An 18878-nucleotide genomic window follows, 5' to 3' on the forward strand; every position below is an offset into this window, starting at 1 on the left:
CATTTAAATGTTAAGTGTTTCTCCATTTACCAGCCCAATTTGGTTCTTTCTAAAACTTGTAAAGAATGAGTGGAACCTCACAGTGGATTATCACAATCTTAATGCTACAGTCCACATGCTTAATATTATTAAAATTACTAACCCCACCCAAACAATAGCTAGGAAATATTTTGGAGTTATAGATTTGGCTAATGTATTCTGTTTAGTGTCTATTTTGAGAGTTGCTCAGCCAGAGTCTGCCCTTGAAGTGACACAATACATCTTTATCTGTCTATGCCTGGGATACTTCATGCCATCACACACAATCTTTGAAGGCAAAGTCTTTTTTGTATCCAACTTCCTCTAAGAATACAGGTATGACATTGCATTGAAAAACGAGATTTAATTAACACACTCATACTGGACATATAAACACTCAAAAGGAGCTCAGAAGAAATGACAGCCATTGCCCAACATAAGATACATGGTCCTGCCACCTCAGGAAAATGTCCGGAAACTATTTGGTTAATCAAGACCTGCTCCATCCTTGACATTGCCAAGAAACAACTACTAACCCTGTCAATACACGCAATGCTAAAAGAAGCCTAAAAAAATGTGAAAGGGCATTGATATCATCACATCAGAATTTGTAAGCACAGACATAGGTTTATGTACTACATATCCTTATATATGTGTTTTATATAATATTTGTATGCACTGGAATAGCTCTAGACTGCAAAATTACTTAAAAACCAAGAAACAGACAAACAGAACAAAAACAAAACAAAACAAAAAATAAAAGAGCAATAGATAAACATGCAATTTCACCATAGCAATAGAGGTGGTCAAAAGAGTTTACATGATCAGAATCATAGTTGATAGTTTTGCTACCTTTACAGTATGATAGTCACTTAGTACTTCCCAGAATTGCAAGAACATATAGGCTAAGGTAATGGTTTTGACCAGGTGTGCATAAGTGTGTGTGCATGTGTATGTATACTTGACACACTGAGCACAGCTCAGTAGATCTATCACTCTATCACTTCTAGTGTACGACAGCTCAGGACAAAATACACAAGCATATGATTTTGCAAAGCTACTCCAGTGATTCTAATATAAGCAGAGCAACATTGACCACCCCTAAAACTATTTTACACACATACACAATCGCCTTTATCTTCCAACGTTTGAGAAATCTTGCCCTAAAGCATAAACTAACTATGGATAAATGAGCCTGTGGAAGGAAAATGTCTATGATAAATATACTGCGTTAATTAAGAACAGTTTCTATGACATAAGATTTGGTAGTTATGAAAATTCAAATTTTTTATAAAGAATCTACATACAACTGTAGCATCTATCCAAATATACTGTTGCTTACAGATCACTATTCCCTTACGGAAACCTGGGTGACTTAGATCAACTTTATAGATTTCTATTTGGTTCTAATTTTACAGGCTGTAACAACCATTCAACAAGAAACTAAAGGCTTGATTTACTTCCTGTGACAGTGGAAAGTGAAAGAATGATCTGCAATTTAAACATTAAGTGGACAGAAAGCGATGGTTATGCAGTTAGGTTAAATCAAATAGACCATATGCATTTGAATAGCCTCTTGCTAATAAATGTGTCAGTGACACTCTTATTAAGTTAAAAGAAGTAGCTAATGTAAGTAATGGAATGCTTTTCTAGGGTTTGGAAAGAACAAAATTAAGAATCAGTAGGACTAGTATATGTTAGGAAAATTAATTATAAAATAAAGTAATTTAACAGTTTGAGAGTAAAATTTTATGAAAGAAGGCAAAACAAAATTACACATGATTTCAGACTCATCTGTTGAGTGTGTATGTGTGTGTACTTTAGAATGTGTTTCATGTTAATGAATATGTCCATATTTCACTAATAATGCATTTCATTTATTGAAATCCCAGAACATCATTTACTATTATTTTATTTATAAATTTGAGTGTAAAAACACATTTTTGAAGGCAGTATTACCCACTCAAAAACAAGGCAGCAGCAAAATATGAGAAATACTATTTCTGTTACTCTAAGTACTTTGCCACAGAATTAATTGCTATTAACTCTGAATAATACACTTAAATATTTCTGTCTTTTTTTCTAACATGTTGAACTGATAATAATATATCTTTACTTAATATTCACTCTGCTACATGTTGAAAGTATTGAGAATAGCCAAATTCACACACCTTTAGTAAAAAGACGAACCCAGATTTCAATCTATATCATCTAGTTACAAGTCATTTGGTAATTTGGCCATCCAGCAACTTTGATCTTGCAAAATAACTAGATAAATTATTTGTATCAGGAGCAGGGCTATTTTTGATAAAGAATGGCCAGATCATAGAGTAGCTTTAAATCCAGTAAGAAGAAAACTGACTTGATGTAGGAAGCATCAATGTACACCATAAATTCTTAAGCATGTGTGTGTAATGAAGAAAGTAATAAGGAAAATCTGGCTGCACTATCCAAGATATTGAAAGGAAGAGATTTTGGATATATGAAATCACCAAGGGGTAATTAAATCCAAGAACAGGCACAGAGTTTATAAGTCAGATTTCTGAGCTATTTGACTTTTATATTTACTGATTGATGCATCTTAAGCACCTAGAAGAATTCATGTGGTGCATAGTGGTGCTCCAATAAATATTTATTGAATAAATCAATGAATGTATGAAACTCACGTAAACTTGAGAAAAGGATTGGAATTGAAGCAAATGAGAGAACTGGGACTAATTGATGAAGGGACAGGCTAAGTAAGATAATGGAGATATTTCAAAGTTTAAAGAAAAATACAAGAATTTGGATATAGATTGAATGGAATTGAGGAGAGTAAAGATATGGCTCAAAATCCTATTGGAAGATGGAAAATCTTCTATTTCTGGTAGATGTTACATAGTTTTAGTAAACATCTGATTAAAGTTCAAGTGTCCATACCCATACTGATATTTAAACAATGCATACTGAGACCTCAAAAGCAGATAATGGATAGAGAGGTGGCCAGAAATTGGTAGAGCCTACTACAGTGAAGCCTAGTGGTCAAAATCAGAGGCTCTTGTATCAATCAGATAGTGATAAATTACACACCAAGATCTGATATTTTCGAAGTTTTTCATCTTGGTTAACTTCTCTAAGCCTCAATTTGCTCATTTAAAAAGGGGGAATAATTATACTATCTGCCACCTTGGCTTGTATATAGATCAAGTGAAATGCTACAAAGTACAGGGATCATGATTAAGGCCTTGGGGGAGATCAATCGCAGAAGGTCTGAGATTTAGTCTTCTTCTGGTGAATAATGCAGTATGTTCTAGAAAGTAAAGATGAAGCCCAGTCCTATGACTAAGGGGATGGCTGCAGCTCTTTGAAGTTTCTAAAGAACCAATGGAAGGGGCAAGCCTTCAGATGGATGGTTATAGTGGCTTCATTTAATGGGCTGTCATAGGTAGACATTGAAGAGGAGAAAGAGGAAAACACATTTTAAGAAATAAATCAGTGAAAGGGGGAAACATAAATAACTCATAATATGAAAACCAAGGGTAAGAGAATTTTGAGAAGTAGGGACTAATGAAACCCGTCAAAAGTTATATAGCCATCAATAAAAATAAGGACTGGGCCATGGTGGCTCAGCAGCTCAGCAGGCAAGAATGCTCGCCTGCCATGCCAGAGGACCCGGGTTCAATTCCCGGTGCCTGCCCATGTGAAAAAAAAAAAAAAGTAAAAGAAAAAAAAAAAGGACTAATTAAATAAAACAATTTTAGCAATAGCAAGAACAGGACTAATGGAATAATGCAAAAGAATGACTATGGACCCGTGCCTACACCATGCATACAAATCTCCTCAAAATGGATCAAAGATCTAAATATAGGTGTCGGGACTCTATGACCCCTAGAAGAAAGCTTAGGGAAGCACCTTTAGGACCTTGTGCTGGGGAATTGTTTCTTAGACTTTACCCCAAAGCATGAGCAACAAAAGAGAAAATATGTAAATGGAAACTCGTCAAAATTAAAAACTTCTGTGCATCAGTGGATATTATCACAAAGGTAAAAAGACAACACATAGAATGTGAGAAAATATTGGGAAACCACATATCTGATAGGGTTTAATATCTAGAATATATAAATAAATCTTTTACCTCAACAACCAAAGTATAAACAGCCCAATTAAATAATGGGCAAAAGACTTGAATAGACATCTCTCCAAAGAAGATACACTATGGCCAAAATTCACATGAAAAGCTGCTCAACATCATTATGTTAGGTCGGGGGAATGGGGAAGGGCACTGCAACTGGAGCTGCGGAGGCTGTGTCACCCCTCCCAATCTGACTTCCTGAACTAATGAACTGCCCCTTCCAGTCGTCACCTGACCTCCATCCTTAAAAGCTGCCCACGTCGAAGCCTGCACGTGCACCCACCTCCCTCCATCTTGGGTTTGGTGAGTTCTGCCTGGGAGCACAGAAATACCCCCTACACACACTTTAAATTTCCTGGTGTACCTTTCTTCTTTCTCGCCCTTTCACCTCCTAAACCTTTCACATTAGCCATTAGGAAATGAAAGCAAAACCACAATGAGATATGAGATTCCATTGCACATCTACTAGAATGGCTCTTATTTAAAAACAAGAAAATTACAATTGCAGAAGATGTGGAGAAATAGCAACACTCATTCATTTCTGATGGGGATGTGAAATGGTGGAGAAACTGGGGAAAACAGTTTGGCAAACAGTGATGTTCACAGTGGCATTATTCACAATTGCCAAAAGATGAGAGTAACCCCAGTGTCCATCAACCGATTACTGGATAAATAAAATTTAGTGTATTCATACAATGAAATGTTACTCAACTGTAAAAAAGAATGAAGGTATGTTACATGCAACAACATATAGAAATCTTGAAAACATTATGTTGAGTGAAATAGGCCACATAGAAATGGACAAATATTGTACAATCTCACTGATAAGAAATAATTAAAACACGGAAATTCATGCAGCTAGAAACTAGAATATAGGTTACTAGAGGCCTGGGTGGGTGTAGGGAATGGGAGTTAATGTTTAAATTGTACAGAGCTCCAATTTGGGGTGTTGCAAAAGTTATAGTAATGATGACGTTGATGGTAACACATCATTGTAAATTAGCAGCACTATGTAGAATTAAGAGCACAGAATTGTATATTTGATTGTGGTTAGAAAGAGAAAATCCAGGGCAGGCCATGGCGGCTCAACAGGGAGAGTTCTCGCCTGCCATAGCAGAGACCCAGGTTCGAATCCCAATGCCTACCCATGCGAAAAAAAAAAAAAAAAAGAGAACTTTTAGGTTGTAAATATGTTATTAGAATAAAACTTTTTTTAAAAAAATAGGACTGCACAACACAAACAGTGACCTCTATTTTAACCACGGACTACAGCTAATATTACAATTACAAAAACATTCTTTCATCAATTATAACAAATGAGCCACGCTAATATAGAGTGTCAACATTAGAGTAGTGTATGGGAGGTCTGTATTTTATCAGTGATTTTTCTCCAAAGCTATAACTTCTCTAATAAAATAAAAGCCGTAAGGCAAAAAATAAAATGAGCATAGTTAAAGAAAAGGATACAACTATGAAGTAGAGAAAAGATTTTTAGAACAAGTAGAAACAAAGCAGTTGGCACAAAGAGGAAAATAAATCAGAAATGTGGAAATGATGACCTCCTTGTTCACCTTGGATTCTAAAGGCTCTCCCCACCTCTGCACTTCCCCTCTCAGGTGCTGCTTAACCAAGTTCCGCCCTCATCCTGCAATCTGATTGTTTACTTATCCCTAGGCTGTTGGGTGCCCTCTCTTTCATTTTCAAATGGATTCCAAATCTCATATCCTTAAAGAAGTCTGATTCAACTGACTAGTCCAGCTTTTCCAAAGTATTTTATGATGAAATAAATTTGTCAAATGGGGAGTTAAAACTAAACAAAAGTACAGGGTTTTTAAAAGATGTTAAAAAACCAGTATGAATTGTGTAGATCTCTAATTGTGGAATATAGCGTGGAGCATGTCTCAGTTTCTTAGGTCCCAGGACCTTGGTTTTGAAATAACATTGGCCAGAATTAAAGTTCAGTGGTTGGACCAGAAAAACGGTGCTATACAGTATTGGTGAAAGCAGGTCTGTTTTTATCCTCAAAGTCCTTATAAATATCTAAATAATACTGATATGTAATTCTAAGAATGTTATAAAAGTACATTTATGTAGATTGATTTCTCTTAGACAGCCTATGGTGTTAATCTAAATAGTACTTACCGACCAATATAAAATTACTTTTAAAATGCTAACTTGAATAGGAATATTCATTTAATCCATTTCTTGATATCATTACTGTTAACATGGAAAATTGCTTAATAATCAGATATCTTACTACTAATAATTACTATTACTAATAATACTATCAGGTATTGAGCCTTATTGTTAGTATCATTAAGTTCCCTCCATATTTAAAGAAACTATGCACCAAAATTCTAGATAAGGCTCTAGGATCTCTTTGCAACCTCTGAGGGACTGGTATACCTTGGTTTAGTGAAACAGCTTCTGAAATAATATCAGTCTGAAATCTAGAAGCATTTATGTCTAAAATGCACATGCTGAGAACAGCACCAGGGTTGGCCAGTAGAGTAGGGCATAGGATCAATCTAATCTCATGTATTTATGAAGGAAAAGAAAAATAGTTTTCAAATCACTTTAAGAACCATAATCATATCTTGAAATGTCTACCATTAATGTAAAAATACACATAGATGAAAACAGAAGTACTCTTTAGAGTTTAATCTTTACAATAGCAAATATCAGGAAAGAATAGTAAGCATGTTTTCTTTTCAGCTTATTATTTTTCTTTCAAAGAATCAATTTGTGCCTTAAATTCAGTTACTATTAGGCCTGAAATTTTGAAAAAGGATAGCTTATGTGTAACAATTTTACCTACACAATGAATTTTAAAAAGTAAACACATTACTTGATTTTTCAATATGTTGGGTCCATTAAATATGTTGTATCCAGTTTGTTAATGTTAACTAAGATATTATTTATGCATTTGATACATTGACATTCTAGAAAAATATTCTAAATTGGATTAATATATGAACATGATTTGGGATAGATGGGTAAAATTAATTTGTAATACTAATCGAGAAATATGAATATAATTAGTAATAAAACAGTGAAAATACAACATTTATAAGCATTTCAGCACAATTTATTTGCTTTACCTTAAAATTTAAAATATCAAGTTCAATTTTTAATATCCTCTTCCTTTAGCATTTCTGACTTCATATAGTAAATAGTTTGTGCAAAGGGAGACAAACAGAAAATACTTACTTGTGATGCTGTTTCTCGAGACTGACACAAAAGGAGGGAAAAAGAAACGCACAAAACACAGTTTAGACAATGACAGACAAAATATATACATGGAACATTCAGCAACAAGGACAAAATACAACATTGAAATAACACAATCTCCTTCATAAAATTAGATAAATAATAGGCTATTATTTTTAAAAGTTACCTGAAAGTTGTACTTGCTAAATTGTTTTTTGCTAAAATTGCCTTTCTAAGATTTGATAGAAAAAGTGGTGTTTGTAAATAAAATTGCCTATCTAAGATTTGATAGAAAAAAATGGTGTTAGTAATGTATGTGCTAGCAATTTATGGACACTGAGTTATTATTGGTATTACTTTCTGCACTGTTATTTTTGAATTTAGAATTTATAGTAAGATTGCTTTTCTCTCCTCCATATACAGAGAAAATGATGGAAATATACCAAGCTTTCACATTGGCTAAAAGGTTTAAAACTTGAACAGCCCATCAGTAGTTAGGTGTTCCAAAATCACGTTGCCTTTTCCTCAGTTCTAAAGTTTTTCGATAGAAGAAGTAAAATTTTCAATCATATTCTTTGGTGTATTATAACTCAAGTCGAAAACTTCATATATTGTTACAAATGCTTAATAAACATTTGATTCTGAACTCCTTGAAAGTGCTTATATCAGGATTCCTAACACATGGCCCGATGCAATAAATGTTTCTTGAGTGAATAATGGCAAAAAGAATAGGCAGCTAGTGTCTCAAAACTACTCTATCTTAATCCATATTAAAATGATTTTATTAATGTGATTTTTTAAGGGTAAAATTTTATTTGAATAATATAGTTTAAATGTTACTTTCCATTTTAAGAGTAAACAGTTACTGATTGGAAGATTGGGACAGTCAACATGATTAGTCTATTCCACTATGCACATTTTTATTGAATTTGAAGGGTACAAAATCTCAGGGAAAGATATTCCACAGATTTATTGAGTACATTGTAATATAGTTGATACATAAATATGCTCTTTCTAGTTCCTAGTAAATTTTTTTCTGGTTACAATATAATTTAGGCAAATGGGATTTTTAGAACATTGGAGACAAATACAGTTCCACATTTTCTTATTCAAAAACATTAGGGGCAAATATCCAAAAACCTTAGGATTATTAATTCAGAATTATTCAGATTTTTAAAAGATAGTATGATATCATAAACTGTATAAAAATAATACCTCTAGTGGGGACTGGGATAGCATCTTATAATAAAATATATTAATATTTCTGAAATGAAAAGAATGAATATTCATATTAAGTGAAATATACAAGTACACTAAATAACCTAATAGCAGTTCAGGTCAGATTTTGTCACCAAATGTGTTTACTGAGTCTTTCGGATTTCAGAATTGTGGATGTAGCATTGCAGACTGAATAATGTTTCCCTTTCTCCCCTGAGATGAACATGAGTCCTTGCTCATCCTACATTTGAAAAAATTCCTCTAAACAGACACATATAGATAATGGTAGATGAGTTAGAACAAAGGGGCAGATCCAGCTATACTGTACAGGTTCCAGGACTGATTTTCCAAATACGTGTGCACACTCATTCAATGTGTGTATGCGCGAAACAATTCTTGCCCCAATCTACAGCGCATCAGAATAGCGGAGATAATATTTCAAGTCTTGTATACATTTTATAGATTTTTGATTAATATTCTTTATCATCATTTGTCTTTTCAAGGATGATTGCTAAAATATTCAGTGCTTCAGTAGCCCAACTGACAATAGCTTTTTTCCTCTCTATACAAGACATAGAGGATATTGAAGAGAGGCTAGGAAATGATGTAGCATGAAAATGTCCATTTGCTTTTAAAATGTATGTTCTTTAACTCCACGAGAAACAAGGAGATGAGGACTAGAGTCTTTATATTAGTTATCCCTAGTAGCTTGTTATAACAAATGGTATTTGATGAAAATTCTTCATGGAATAGGATAGAATTTAACACTTAGAAGCATGAACTGTTGAAATAATCTATGAATGAAAAAAGTTTATACTTATACTTTGTTTTGAAAAATAGCAGCTCCCACCATAATCTCTTCCATCTACTTCAACCTCTTTTAGCAATTAAACATGTTTCATCGAAACAGGAATATAAATGCTGTTTCTATATAACATGTTTAATTACTAATTATTTCATTTACTATTTTTGCTTTTACATATTGACTTCCTACTATGGAAGAAGAACTAACAATCTTTCTTACCTATCATACCATCTTTGCCATCTCCTATCATCTCTAAACAGCTCAAGTGCAACTCTGGACCAAAATTCAGGGCATATTAAACTGAGTACAATTTACAGATGCTATGTTGGAAACATAATTAGTATTCATTTCTTGCACAGATTTTTGTGATGCTGGTGGTATTATATTCCCAGAGTTAATTAATGGTGTCATTTTATTAATCACTTGATTAAATATGTAATTATCAATAATTACTCCTGAGCTCTTTGGCAAATGCTTAATCTCCTTATAAGACATTGAGATGCATCTGGTATTCTATAGATTTCGTCTTCCTGAAGAGATTTCTCTGGCCCTTTTGATCCTCTCCAATCTCCACTGGCTGCCCTCAATGCTTGACGCTGCTTTTACCGTCATCATTCCTGTGTTGGATGCCTATTTCCTGCATCCCATCATTCCTTCTTCCTCAGGTTATTCCCACATTCTGGTGGAAAGTGTTTCCTTAAAAAGCAGGCAAAGGGCAGTGCAACGGTGGCTCAGTGGCAGAATTGTCATCTACCTTGCCAGAGATACCGGGCTTGATTTCTGGTGGCTGCCCATGACAAAAAAAAAAAAAAAAAGCAGCATGTGTGGGGGCAGAGGAGGCTGATTTTGAGAAATGGAAGGGCTTCTTGCTTTTGGGGTTAGGTTTCAGAGGAGTTGGGGCCTTTTCAGAAATATCTGAAATGTGTCCCTTATTGTGAGTGAACATAGCCTTCACAGTGAGATCGTGCTAAAGGAGAAAACAGCCTGATAAATAAAGAGGAAAAGAAAGAAAAAGAAGAGGCATGGAAGTATATATTTGCAAAATATGTATATCTGAAATATGTTTCATTCTACTTTTATGCAGTTTGAAATTTTTGGCTGAGTACAGAATTCTAGTTTGGAAATAATATTCCTTCAGAATACTGAGGGCATTATCGCATTGTCTTCTGATTTGCAGTGTTGTTGAGGAAAAATCCTAACCAGTAGTTTCAATGTGAACTCCTTCCCTCCCTTCTCTTGCAGCTTTTAGGATTTTCTCTTTTTTTTCAGTGTCTAGAAATTTTAGGATGCTCTGCTTCGGTGTGAGGCCATTTTTTGTTTTGTTTTTTTTTGTTGTTGTTGTTATGCTGTATGGCAGGGTCACATCTCATTATTTTTCCATGTGAGTATCCCGTTATTGCAGCACTGTTCCATTTTTGTTTGTTTGTTTTACTTGTTTTTTTGAGAAGTGCATAGACCAGAAATCGAACCCGGGTCTCCCTAACAGCAAGCGAGAATTCCACCACTGAACTAGCCTTGCACTCCAAGTGTGAGGCTATTTTAATTTTCTGTCCTGATGACACACAATTGGAAACTAACACCCTTAAATTCTGAGATTATTCTTGAGTTAATACACTGATACACCATTTCTTCAATCGTGTTGTTTCCTCTTTCTGAAAACATCTTGGACCCCTTGAACTAGTTCTCTAACTTTATCTTTTCTTTACTATTTTCCATAATTTGAATTTTTGCTTTGATTTTTCAGTGATTTTCTTGACTTTATGTTAAACACTTTTTAGTAGGTTTTTACTTTTGAGATATATATACATATTTTTTTTCCCCCTTGGGTGCATGGTCTGGGAATCAAACCTGGTCATCATTTCTGATATATTTTTAATATCTTAGAGTTCTCTTTATTCTAAAGTGTTCCCTTAGAAAATAGTTTCTGGTTTATCATTCATTTTTGAAATATTTTCTTTCTATTGATATTAATTATAGCTTTTCAAATCTATCATTATACTAATACATATATGAGATATCATATAATTCATTTATTTCAAGTATATAATTCAAGGATATTTTTCGAAATTTAAGAGATGTGCAACCGACACCATAAATCAATTTTAGAATATTTCCATCAGTTCAATAGTTTTCATACCCCTTAGCTGTTAATCATCACCCTTGCCTCCTCCCCTGCCTAATTTTAGACAATCAGCAATCTTTGTGTCTTTAGAGATTTGCCATTTCTGGACATTTCATATAAAAAGAATACAACATGTGGTCTCCTGTATCTGGCTTTTTGACTTATGTTTTTGAGGTTCATTCAAACTGGTATACACCAAAGAATGTAACAATAGTTTGCTTTTTTTAATGGCTGAAAAGTGTTCCATTGTAAGAATAGACCACATTTTGTCTATCTATTCACCAAATGGACATTTATATACTTGACTGTTTGGATTATTACAAATAATGCTGCTTAAGATCTTTCATGTCCACGTCTTTGGGTGGATATAGTTTAATTTCTCTTGGGAAGATATTTAGGAATGAATGTTTGTTTCTTGTTTTTAGGTTTTTAATTTTTTTTCTTTCCAGATAGTCTCTGCTTCCTCCAAGTTTTTTTTTTTCTTTTTCCCTGATTGTTTGTTTCGGTAACTGTATTTTACATTAGTAGTGTTCCACAGAACACTGGAAAATGTTACTTGTCTTTGCATTTAAGAGTAGAGACCAATAAATAGATTGAAATTTCTAAGTGAGATTTCTTGATTGTGAGTTTCATAGTTATCTGGCTAAACTATTAAACTGGAGAATCTCATACATCAGTAGGTTTGGGCCTTTCCACTTGGCATGTCAGATTTCCTAGAGAAGACTCTTGTAATCCATTGTTAAAAGAAGAGAATGTACAATTTTCACTTGACTCCTGATTTCAGTGTGGCACTCCTATCCTCAACTGTATTAGTGTCCCCTTGTCCATAGATCTGCTCTGAACTTTCTCTTATAGAATAAACTTTGGTGTTTTCCAATGTGGGGTAAACACCATCAGATCAGTTGCATGGACATATGTCTAAGCAAGAATATGTTAGCATATCCTAATTATGTATACTATCTGTACCTCCAGAAATCCAGTGTACTTTAATCAAAATCAGAGTTTTTGGCAATGATTTTGGGCAATGATTAATTATATGAATTACACATGAGATTTTCTTGAACCCACCTGATATTTGAGGTGGAATGTATTTTGTAACCTTTCATCTCATTAGATCGATCAAGTTCTTATCCTGGGTTTTCATATCTAAAAAACTGTTTCCCTCTTCCCCCTTTCCAACGCCTCCACTGAGTTAAGATTTAATTGATGTGCCCCTGTGTAGTTAAGAACTTGGTCTTGCTCAAATAGAAGTCTGACCTTTATCCCTGACTCCTGGGAGGTATCATTTAAAACCTTGAAATTTCCCGAGTAATAGAAATGTCTGCTGCAACCCTGTGGCTTTAGCTTGACCTCTGCTGATTGTGGGTAGAGCAAGTGGGACAGAAGACTAAGTTCAACCCTGCATAGGCAATTGATCAATCAATCACGCCAGATAAGGAAGCCCCAATGAAAATTCTGGACTTCAAAGCTCAGGTGAGCCTCCTAAGTTAGCAATAACTCTGTGCACACTGTCACACATTGATTCTGGGAAGGTAACAGATCCTGAGGAAAATGGTAGATTTGTGTTTGGAACCCTCCAGGCTCTACCATCTGTAACTCTTCCTTTGGCTGGTTCTAATTTGTATCCTTTCCTTGTAATAAACTGTAAGTATAACAGGTTTCAGAGAGTTCTGTGAGTTCTTCTAGTGAATTACTGAAACTGAGGGGTGTTTGGGGAAACCTCAAAACTTGCAATTGGATCAGAAATTAGGGTGGTCTTGTGTGGATTCTCTCTCTAACTTTGTAGTTGGACCCTAACTCCCTGAACTTTTTGCCAGAAGTTTGGGGCAGAATTTACAGTATGTGGGATTTTGCCCTCAACCTTACAATTTGGCTAACCTGGGTACCTCTTTTTTTTTTATAGAAGATTGATTTAAGGGATATTTACTTTAATGGTACTTAATACATTTGCAAAACTATAGTTGAAGATACTATTCATCTTGTTACCTAACATGTCTTGAATAAGAAAGCGCAGACTGGGCAGTACGGCAATGGCTCAGTGGCAGAATTCTCACCTGCCTGAGAAATGAATATGAAATACTCCTTGATATTAATATAAATGCTCAGTTCAACACAGTCTAAACAGCATCTCAAAGTCCTTTAATAATACAAAATGACTGGCATGGATGTAGAACTCAACCAACGGCAAAATCTAATATATTGAAGCTCACAAAGCCTGTAAGGAAAAACATAGTGATGCTACACTGTGAGGAAAGACTACATGTCCTCATTTAGTCTTTAAGGAAATAATACTCTTTTGGACCCAGTATTACAATTGTAGGTATATCTGACCAACCCATCTTACATATTCATCTGTCAGGTATAAATCTCCTATCAGTCATTCCTACTTTCTTTGGGTTTGGTTTTGCTCTTTGTGGTATGAACCCCTGGGGCCACAGCCAATAGCAAACTCAGATTTGGCAGGAAGGATTATAGTGAAGCTGGACTTAGAATCCTTGAAGCGATAGTGAAACCACCACAAAACATTTGAGAAACATTGAACTATATCTTGCTGGCCTCAATCTTCACTTATGTGTCAAAATATGGATTTTAAGAGAAAAAAACAAAAATGTATTCCATTACGCATATGCTCTCTATAAAACCCTTCTCTTCTACAAAGGAGTAATTGATTTTATTATAAACTGGTATTATGATTATATGGATTACTAAAATGTATATGGATTACTAAAATGTACATGGTTGAATAGAACCTTATCTTTGAGATAATTTTTGGTAAGATCAAAATTGCACATAACTTTGGGTAGCATAAAGAAAACATGTCAAGAATATAAGCAATAACTTATATTAAATAATTTTATAAATATCAGTAGAACAATGCATTTATCCTTTATTTTCCAGAGGAGTCTGATTTAAAAGGTGATGTTTTTCTAAGGACATATAAATACTCAGTGACTTAGAATTACATGATGTGAACAAATCAAAATACAGATATGCTTTCAGATATGCAGCCATAAGAAAATTTGCTCCTCTTAGTAGAGTATAGTTTGCTTATACAATTACTGAAATTTTCTCTGGGAAGGTATGGCACTGTGACGGGAGTTTTCCGTGTCAGAGTAGTCTTCATTCTAGAGATTGAGGAATGTGAGCTTCACTGTTTATTCACTTCTCTTTGCTTTGCTTACTTCAAATGCCATATATGGAGCTGGAAAGTGTTTTAGGAAGCTAGGTTACTTGCCCTGAGAACTTTTCTTTATATGTCATAACTTCACAGTTTATTCAGAATTAACTTGCTTCCTGACCATCTTCTGGAAATAACAAATCCCAGACATAAAGACATCCACAACCCAAAGTCCACAAATGCTAGAATAGTCCCTTGGACTGAAATATTTTGTGAAATTCTGACACGGAGTTCTAAAACAAGTGGTTGTGATTTTTTTCTTTTGCAACTTGATACTATGCCTTTAGAATGGCATTTTTTTTTTCATTTTCTACTACATTCTTTCAGAAATCCTTTAGTTTCCATGTTTATGAAAAACTATATTCAATCTGGTTAAGTATCAAAGTAGAGATATTTTGATATTTCCAAACCTCAGATGTAGCTAATTTCTGAGTTTCAGTCCTGTAGATTCCGATGGGAACATCTCCTGTAGAAGAACACAACTTCTGATAAAGTCTGGCATAAGTTCTGATCCATAGGTCATCTTCAGTGATTTTCATCTATAATACATATGAATTATTTTCATATTAAATTTTTAAGAAATAAAAGCCAAGTGATTATTTTCCATTTGCTAAAGGCCAAATTTACTCATGTTTTGGAAACTCAAAATTTTGTTTCCTAACTTCTTATCCTTGTATTAAACTTACTATTGCACTCCAGCTTAGCTTATTCCCTTGTTTCACACAAACTTAAGAAAAACAATGAGTCAATTTGTGGCAGTAGGACATCGTATTAGCTCAAGATCAGTAAGCAACTGGGTTCTGGCAATAGACTAAGAGATGTTGGAAAATGCATGGAGACTTTTTGAAGGTTGCAGTAACTTGAGGCTATTATTAGTGGACAGGATCAGCCAATGCTAAAAATCTGAAAATGCAAGAAAAATTCCAGCACAAAACAGAATTGTCCCACCCAAAGTCCTGATAATAAACATATTGAGAAAGATATAGTAGAATGAGCACAAAGCTCACAGGAGACCTGACTTGTAATTCCTCCTTGTTACTTGTAACTTTGAACTGTTAGCAAGCCACTTTATTAAACTCATTTGGGCATAGTATACTTATCTATAAAGCCAGAGGATTAAACTTCATCATCACTGTTTCCCTGCATCATCTGGCATCCAGTGTTTGAGCCTGTCAGTCTAGATGCCAGTTAGAGAAAAACCCTTATTCTGAATTTTGTACAGAAAGGCTGATTTTTATGATTATTAATTTGGAATATACATTTTTTCCTGGAAAGTTTTTAAGGACTGAAAAAAAAAAAAAACTTCAGATGTTCTTCTTCGAACACACATTGGGAAAAATGTGTGACACAGAAGAGTTGGAACACTTCATGGATGAATTTCAGAACCTACTATCAGAATAATCATCAAATCAAGAGATCATTAACTTACAGAACAAAGAAATCCCGATCCTGGTGTAGTGTCCAGTCCCAAAAGAAGTCTGGTTATAGAAATCATATAATCTTTCACAAATGACTACAACATAAACAAAATATTTATTTAGTATGCATGTGAAATGCTGATAATAGCTAGGACTGTGAGCATCTTGCCATTTCTAAAAGGTTACTTCTCATAACACATCGCTAAGCTCAATGAAATAGGAGATCAAATCCTGTGTTGTCACTGTCCTAAACAAACGCTTCCAGTCAAGCTGTTCATATGGGCATAAGTGAAATGATAAGTCTCTAGAATTTTCTGATATACTTAAATGTTATGAATACTATCAGTTATAACAGAAATGTTTTTGAGTTTTTTTAATGACAAAAATGTGAGCTGAAATTAAACACTGAATGCCTTACAAGAATGTAAAATACATTTTGATATGTTGCTAGAGGACTACTCAATAGTTGCAGTACAAATTTTATATTTAATCTTAACTCTAAATAGAAAAAAACAGATACAAATAAATTGCACAATGACATATAAAATGATTTAATAAACTGCATGAAATGACTGCTCTAAGTTAGGTCTCTGAGTGTTAAAAAGTGAAAAATTTAAACCACACGGTCATTTGAGTAGCAAATACTTTAAAAAGATGTATTTTGGGGTAGTGTGACGTGGCTCAGTGGCAGAATTCTCGCCTGCTATGCCAGCGACCTGGGTTCGATTCCCGTTGCCTATGCATGCAAATAAAATAAAATAAAATAAATTTTTAATGTATTTTGAAAATTAAATACATCTACTAGACAATTGGTTTATTTCACCGACAATATTTCAGAAAACTAAACACTGCCACCAAAAGGAGAGCATAAGGAAAAGAGTCTACTATTTTTCTTTCAAGCCAAAGAAGTAATATTTGGTTTACAGAGCTTTAGTATTTTCCAAGGGGGTTGAATGTTGCCCTATCTTTTGGGGGCCCACCATTCAACACACCATGGAAGAGGCTGTGACATCAGTTGTTAGAAACCTTCCATCAGCTTCATTTGTGATCCGGTGTGCTCTAAAGAAGAGCAAATATAAATTCTCAGGAACTTCAAAACAGTATTTCCTAAAGTGACGAATATAATGTATTCATGGAAGAGAAATTGAACTGAAGATTTGGCAAATGACTTTAATTTTTTAATGATTTTAAGGTCAGATATGGTAATAGAGCCAATACATTTGCAGTACTGTTCACTATCACATTGCTTGGCCAGAAGTCACTTGTTTTGAACCTTTATCAGGACACAGACAAGAACTAGGAGTGAGTAAAAAAGATGTGAATAGTTCCAAATGATACCACAATAACCATGCATTAAAAAGCATGCAATTTATTCACTGAAGAATCTTTTTCAATTTCACTCAGTATGCATTTTCGTTTTATATAATACTTAAATGATTCTCATAATCTGGGTTTTCAGCTCTGCAAAGATGAAGGTTAGTAAAACTATTAAAAATATAAAAGTGAACTGGGTTTCAAGTGGTAAGAAAAGGAAGAAAGGAGACTATTGGGAAGACGCAGTAAAGCTTTCCAGTAAGTTAAAGCAAAGCAAAATGAAACCGTATAAGAGACTTAAACATCATAAAGTGTGGGTCATTTACCATAGGGATGGTTTAGGAATAATCTAATGAAGTGTGCACTACTTGCAGACAAAGATTCACACTAACTGCTACTGCCTGAATGAAAGTTCATTTTCCTGAGCCCTGGATAGCTCATCTATAAATTGTGATTGATAATACTATCTAAACTACAGTTTTTTGGGGTATCAAGTGAAATTTCTAGGATAGAGCTATATTAATAGTAAGTCACTATACAATTGTAGTCATTAATAATAGATCTTGAATATATAATCTAAATATTTATCTTGATAAATGCTTAAATCACAAACAAAATTTAGATGATATTTAGTATAACCCATTTAAGAATAAAGGATGCTTATTATACATTTTAGGAACCATATACATGTTTTAAATTTCTAAAATAGTTCTAACCCATAAATGAGTATTCTTTAGATAGGTGAAAAATGGAAATCAGTAAATATCTCAGTTGCTGGAATTTACTGCACTTTTATACACCATGAAATTCTGCTAAAAATATTAAAAATAATTGGCAGAGTTAATTTAGAAATAATAAATTAATAGTGCTGATTAATTTTTATCTGATTTATCTCAAATGAAATTATTATAATACTTTCACAAAGACCATTTGAAAAATAAAATCCATCTATCATTTATTTGTTGCAGGCATTCTATCTGTCCAGACCATCCCATGCTAAATTGAAATCTTTTTTTTGGAGGGGGAGTGGGAGGGTCATCATGCTGACCTGGACTAAAGAGGTCAGAAACTTGGGCCAGAAAGCTAGAAAATTCAAACACAGTAATTGCAGAGATCCAGAGGCATATGCAGTTTTATTAATAAGAAATTAAATGGTGATTTAAAAGCATTCCTAATGGTTCAACAACTTTTAACAACTTATGAAAAGCTCCACTGAAGGGAAATTATTCTCTAGATTTTGCTTATTCTCTTCTCTAGTTAATTGTTTTTCAAATAATATGTCATAAAATTAAGTTATGGGTTATGATCAACAATTTTTTTAATGAAGTAGAATATAGTTCAATAAATTGGAAATCAATTCAGCATATTACAAGGAGAAAACATGTGCTGTATTCTGAGATATTTGCTGCAGTGATACACACATATGCATGCACACAAACACATATAAACAGGCGTGTTTTGGAATGTCATGCAAAATACAATTT

The 18878-nt window shown here is 33.9% G+C and overlaps 1 protein-coding gene across 5 annotated transcripts in view; it reads right to left on the reverse strand.

The window, feature by feature from the left end:
• KCNT2 (potassium sodium-activated channel subfamily T member 2) overlaps positions 1 to 18878 on the reverse strand; it is a 450533-nt gene that overhangs the window by 39621 nt on the left and 392034 nt on the right. For 4 of the 5 annotated variants that reach the window (XM_077157297.1, XM_077157298.1, XM_077157295.1 and 1 more), the window contains 2 exons: positions 16092 to 16175; positions 15073 to 15201 (listed from right to left, as the gene is read on the reverse strand). In XM_077157297.1, the coding sequence (XP_077013412.1) occupies positions 15073 to 15201; positions 16092 to 16175 (213 nt within the window). The remainder of the gene's footprint in view (positions 1 to 15072; positions 15202 to 16091; positions 16176 to 18878) is intronic. The other variant, XM_077157299.1, reaches the window with a different exon arrangement.

This window comes from Tamandua tetradactyla, chromosome 4 (assembly GCF_023851605.1).
Source record: "Tamandua tetradactyla isolate mTamTet1 chromosome 4, mTamTet1.pri, whole genome shotgun sequence".
Classification (NCBI taxonomy): Eukaryota; Metazoa; Chordata; class Mammalia; order Pilosa; family Myrmecophagidae; genus Tamandua; species Tamandua tetradactyla.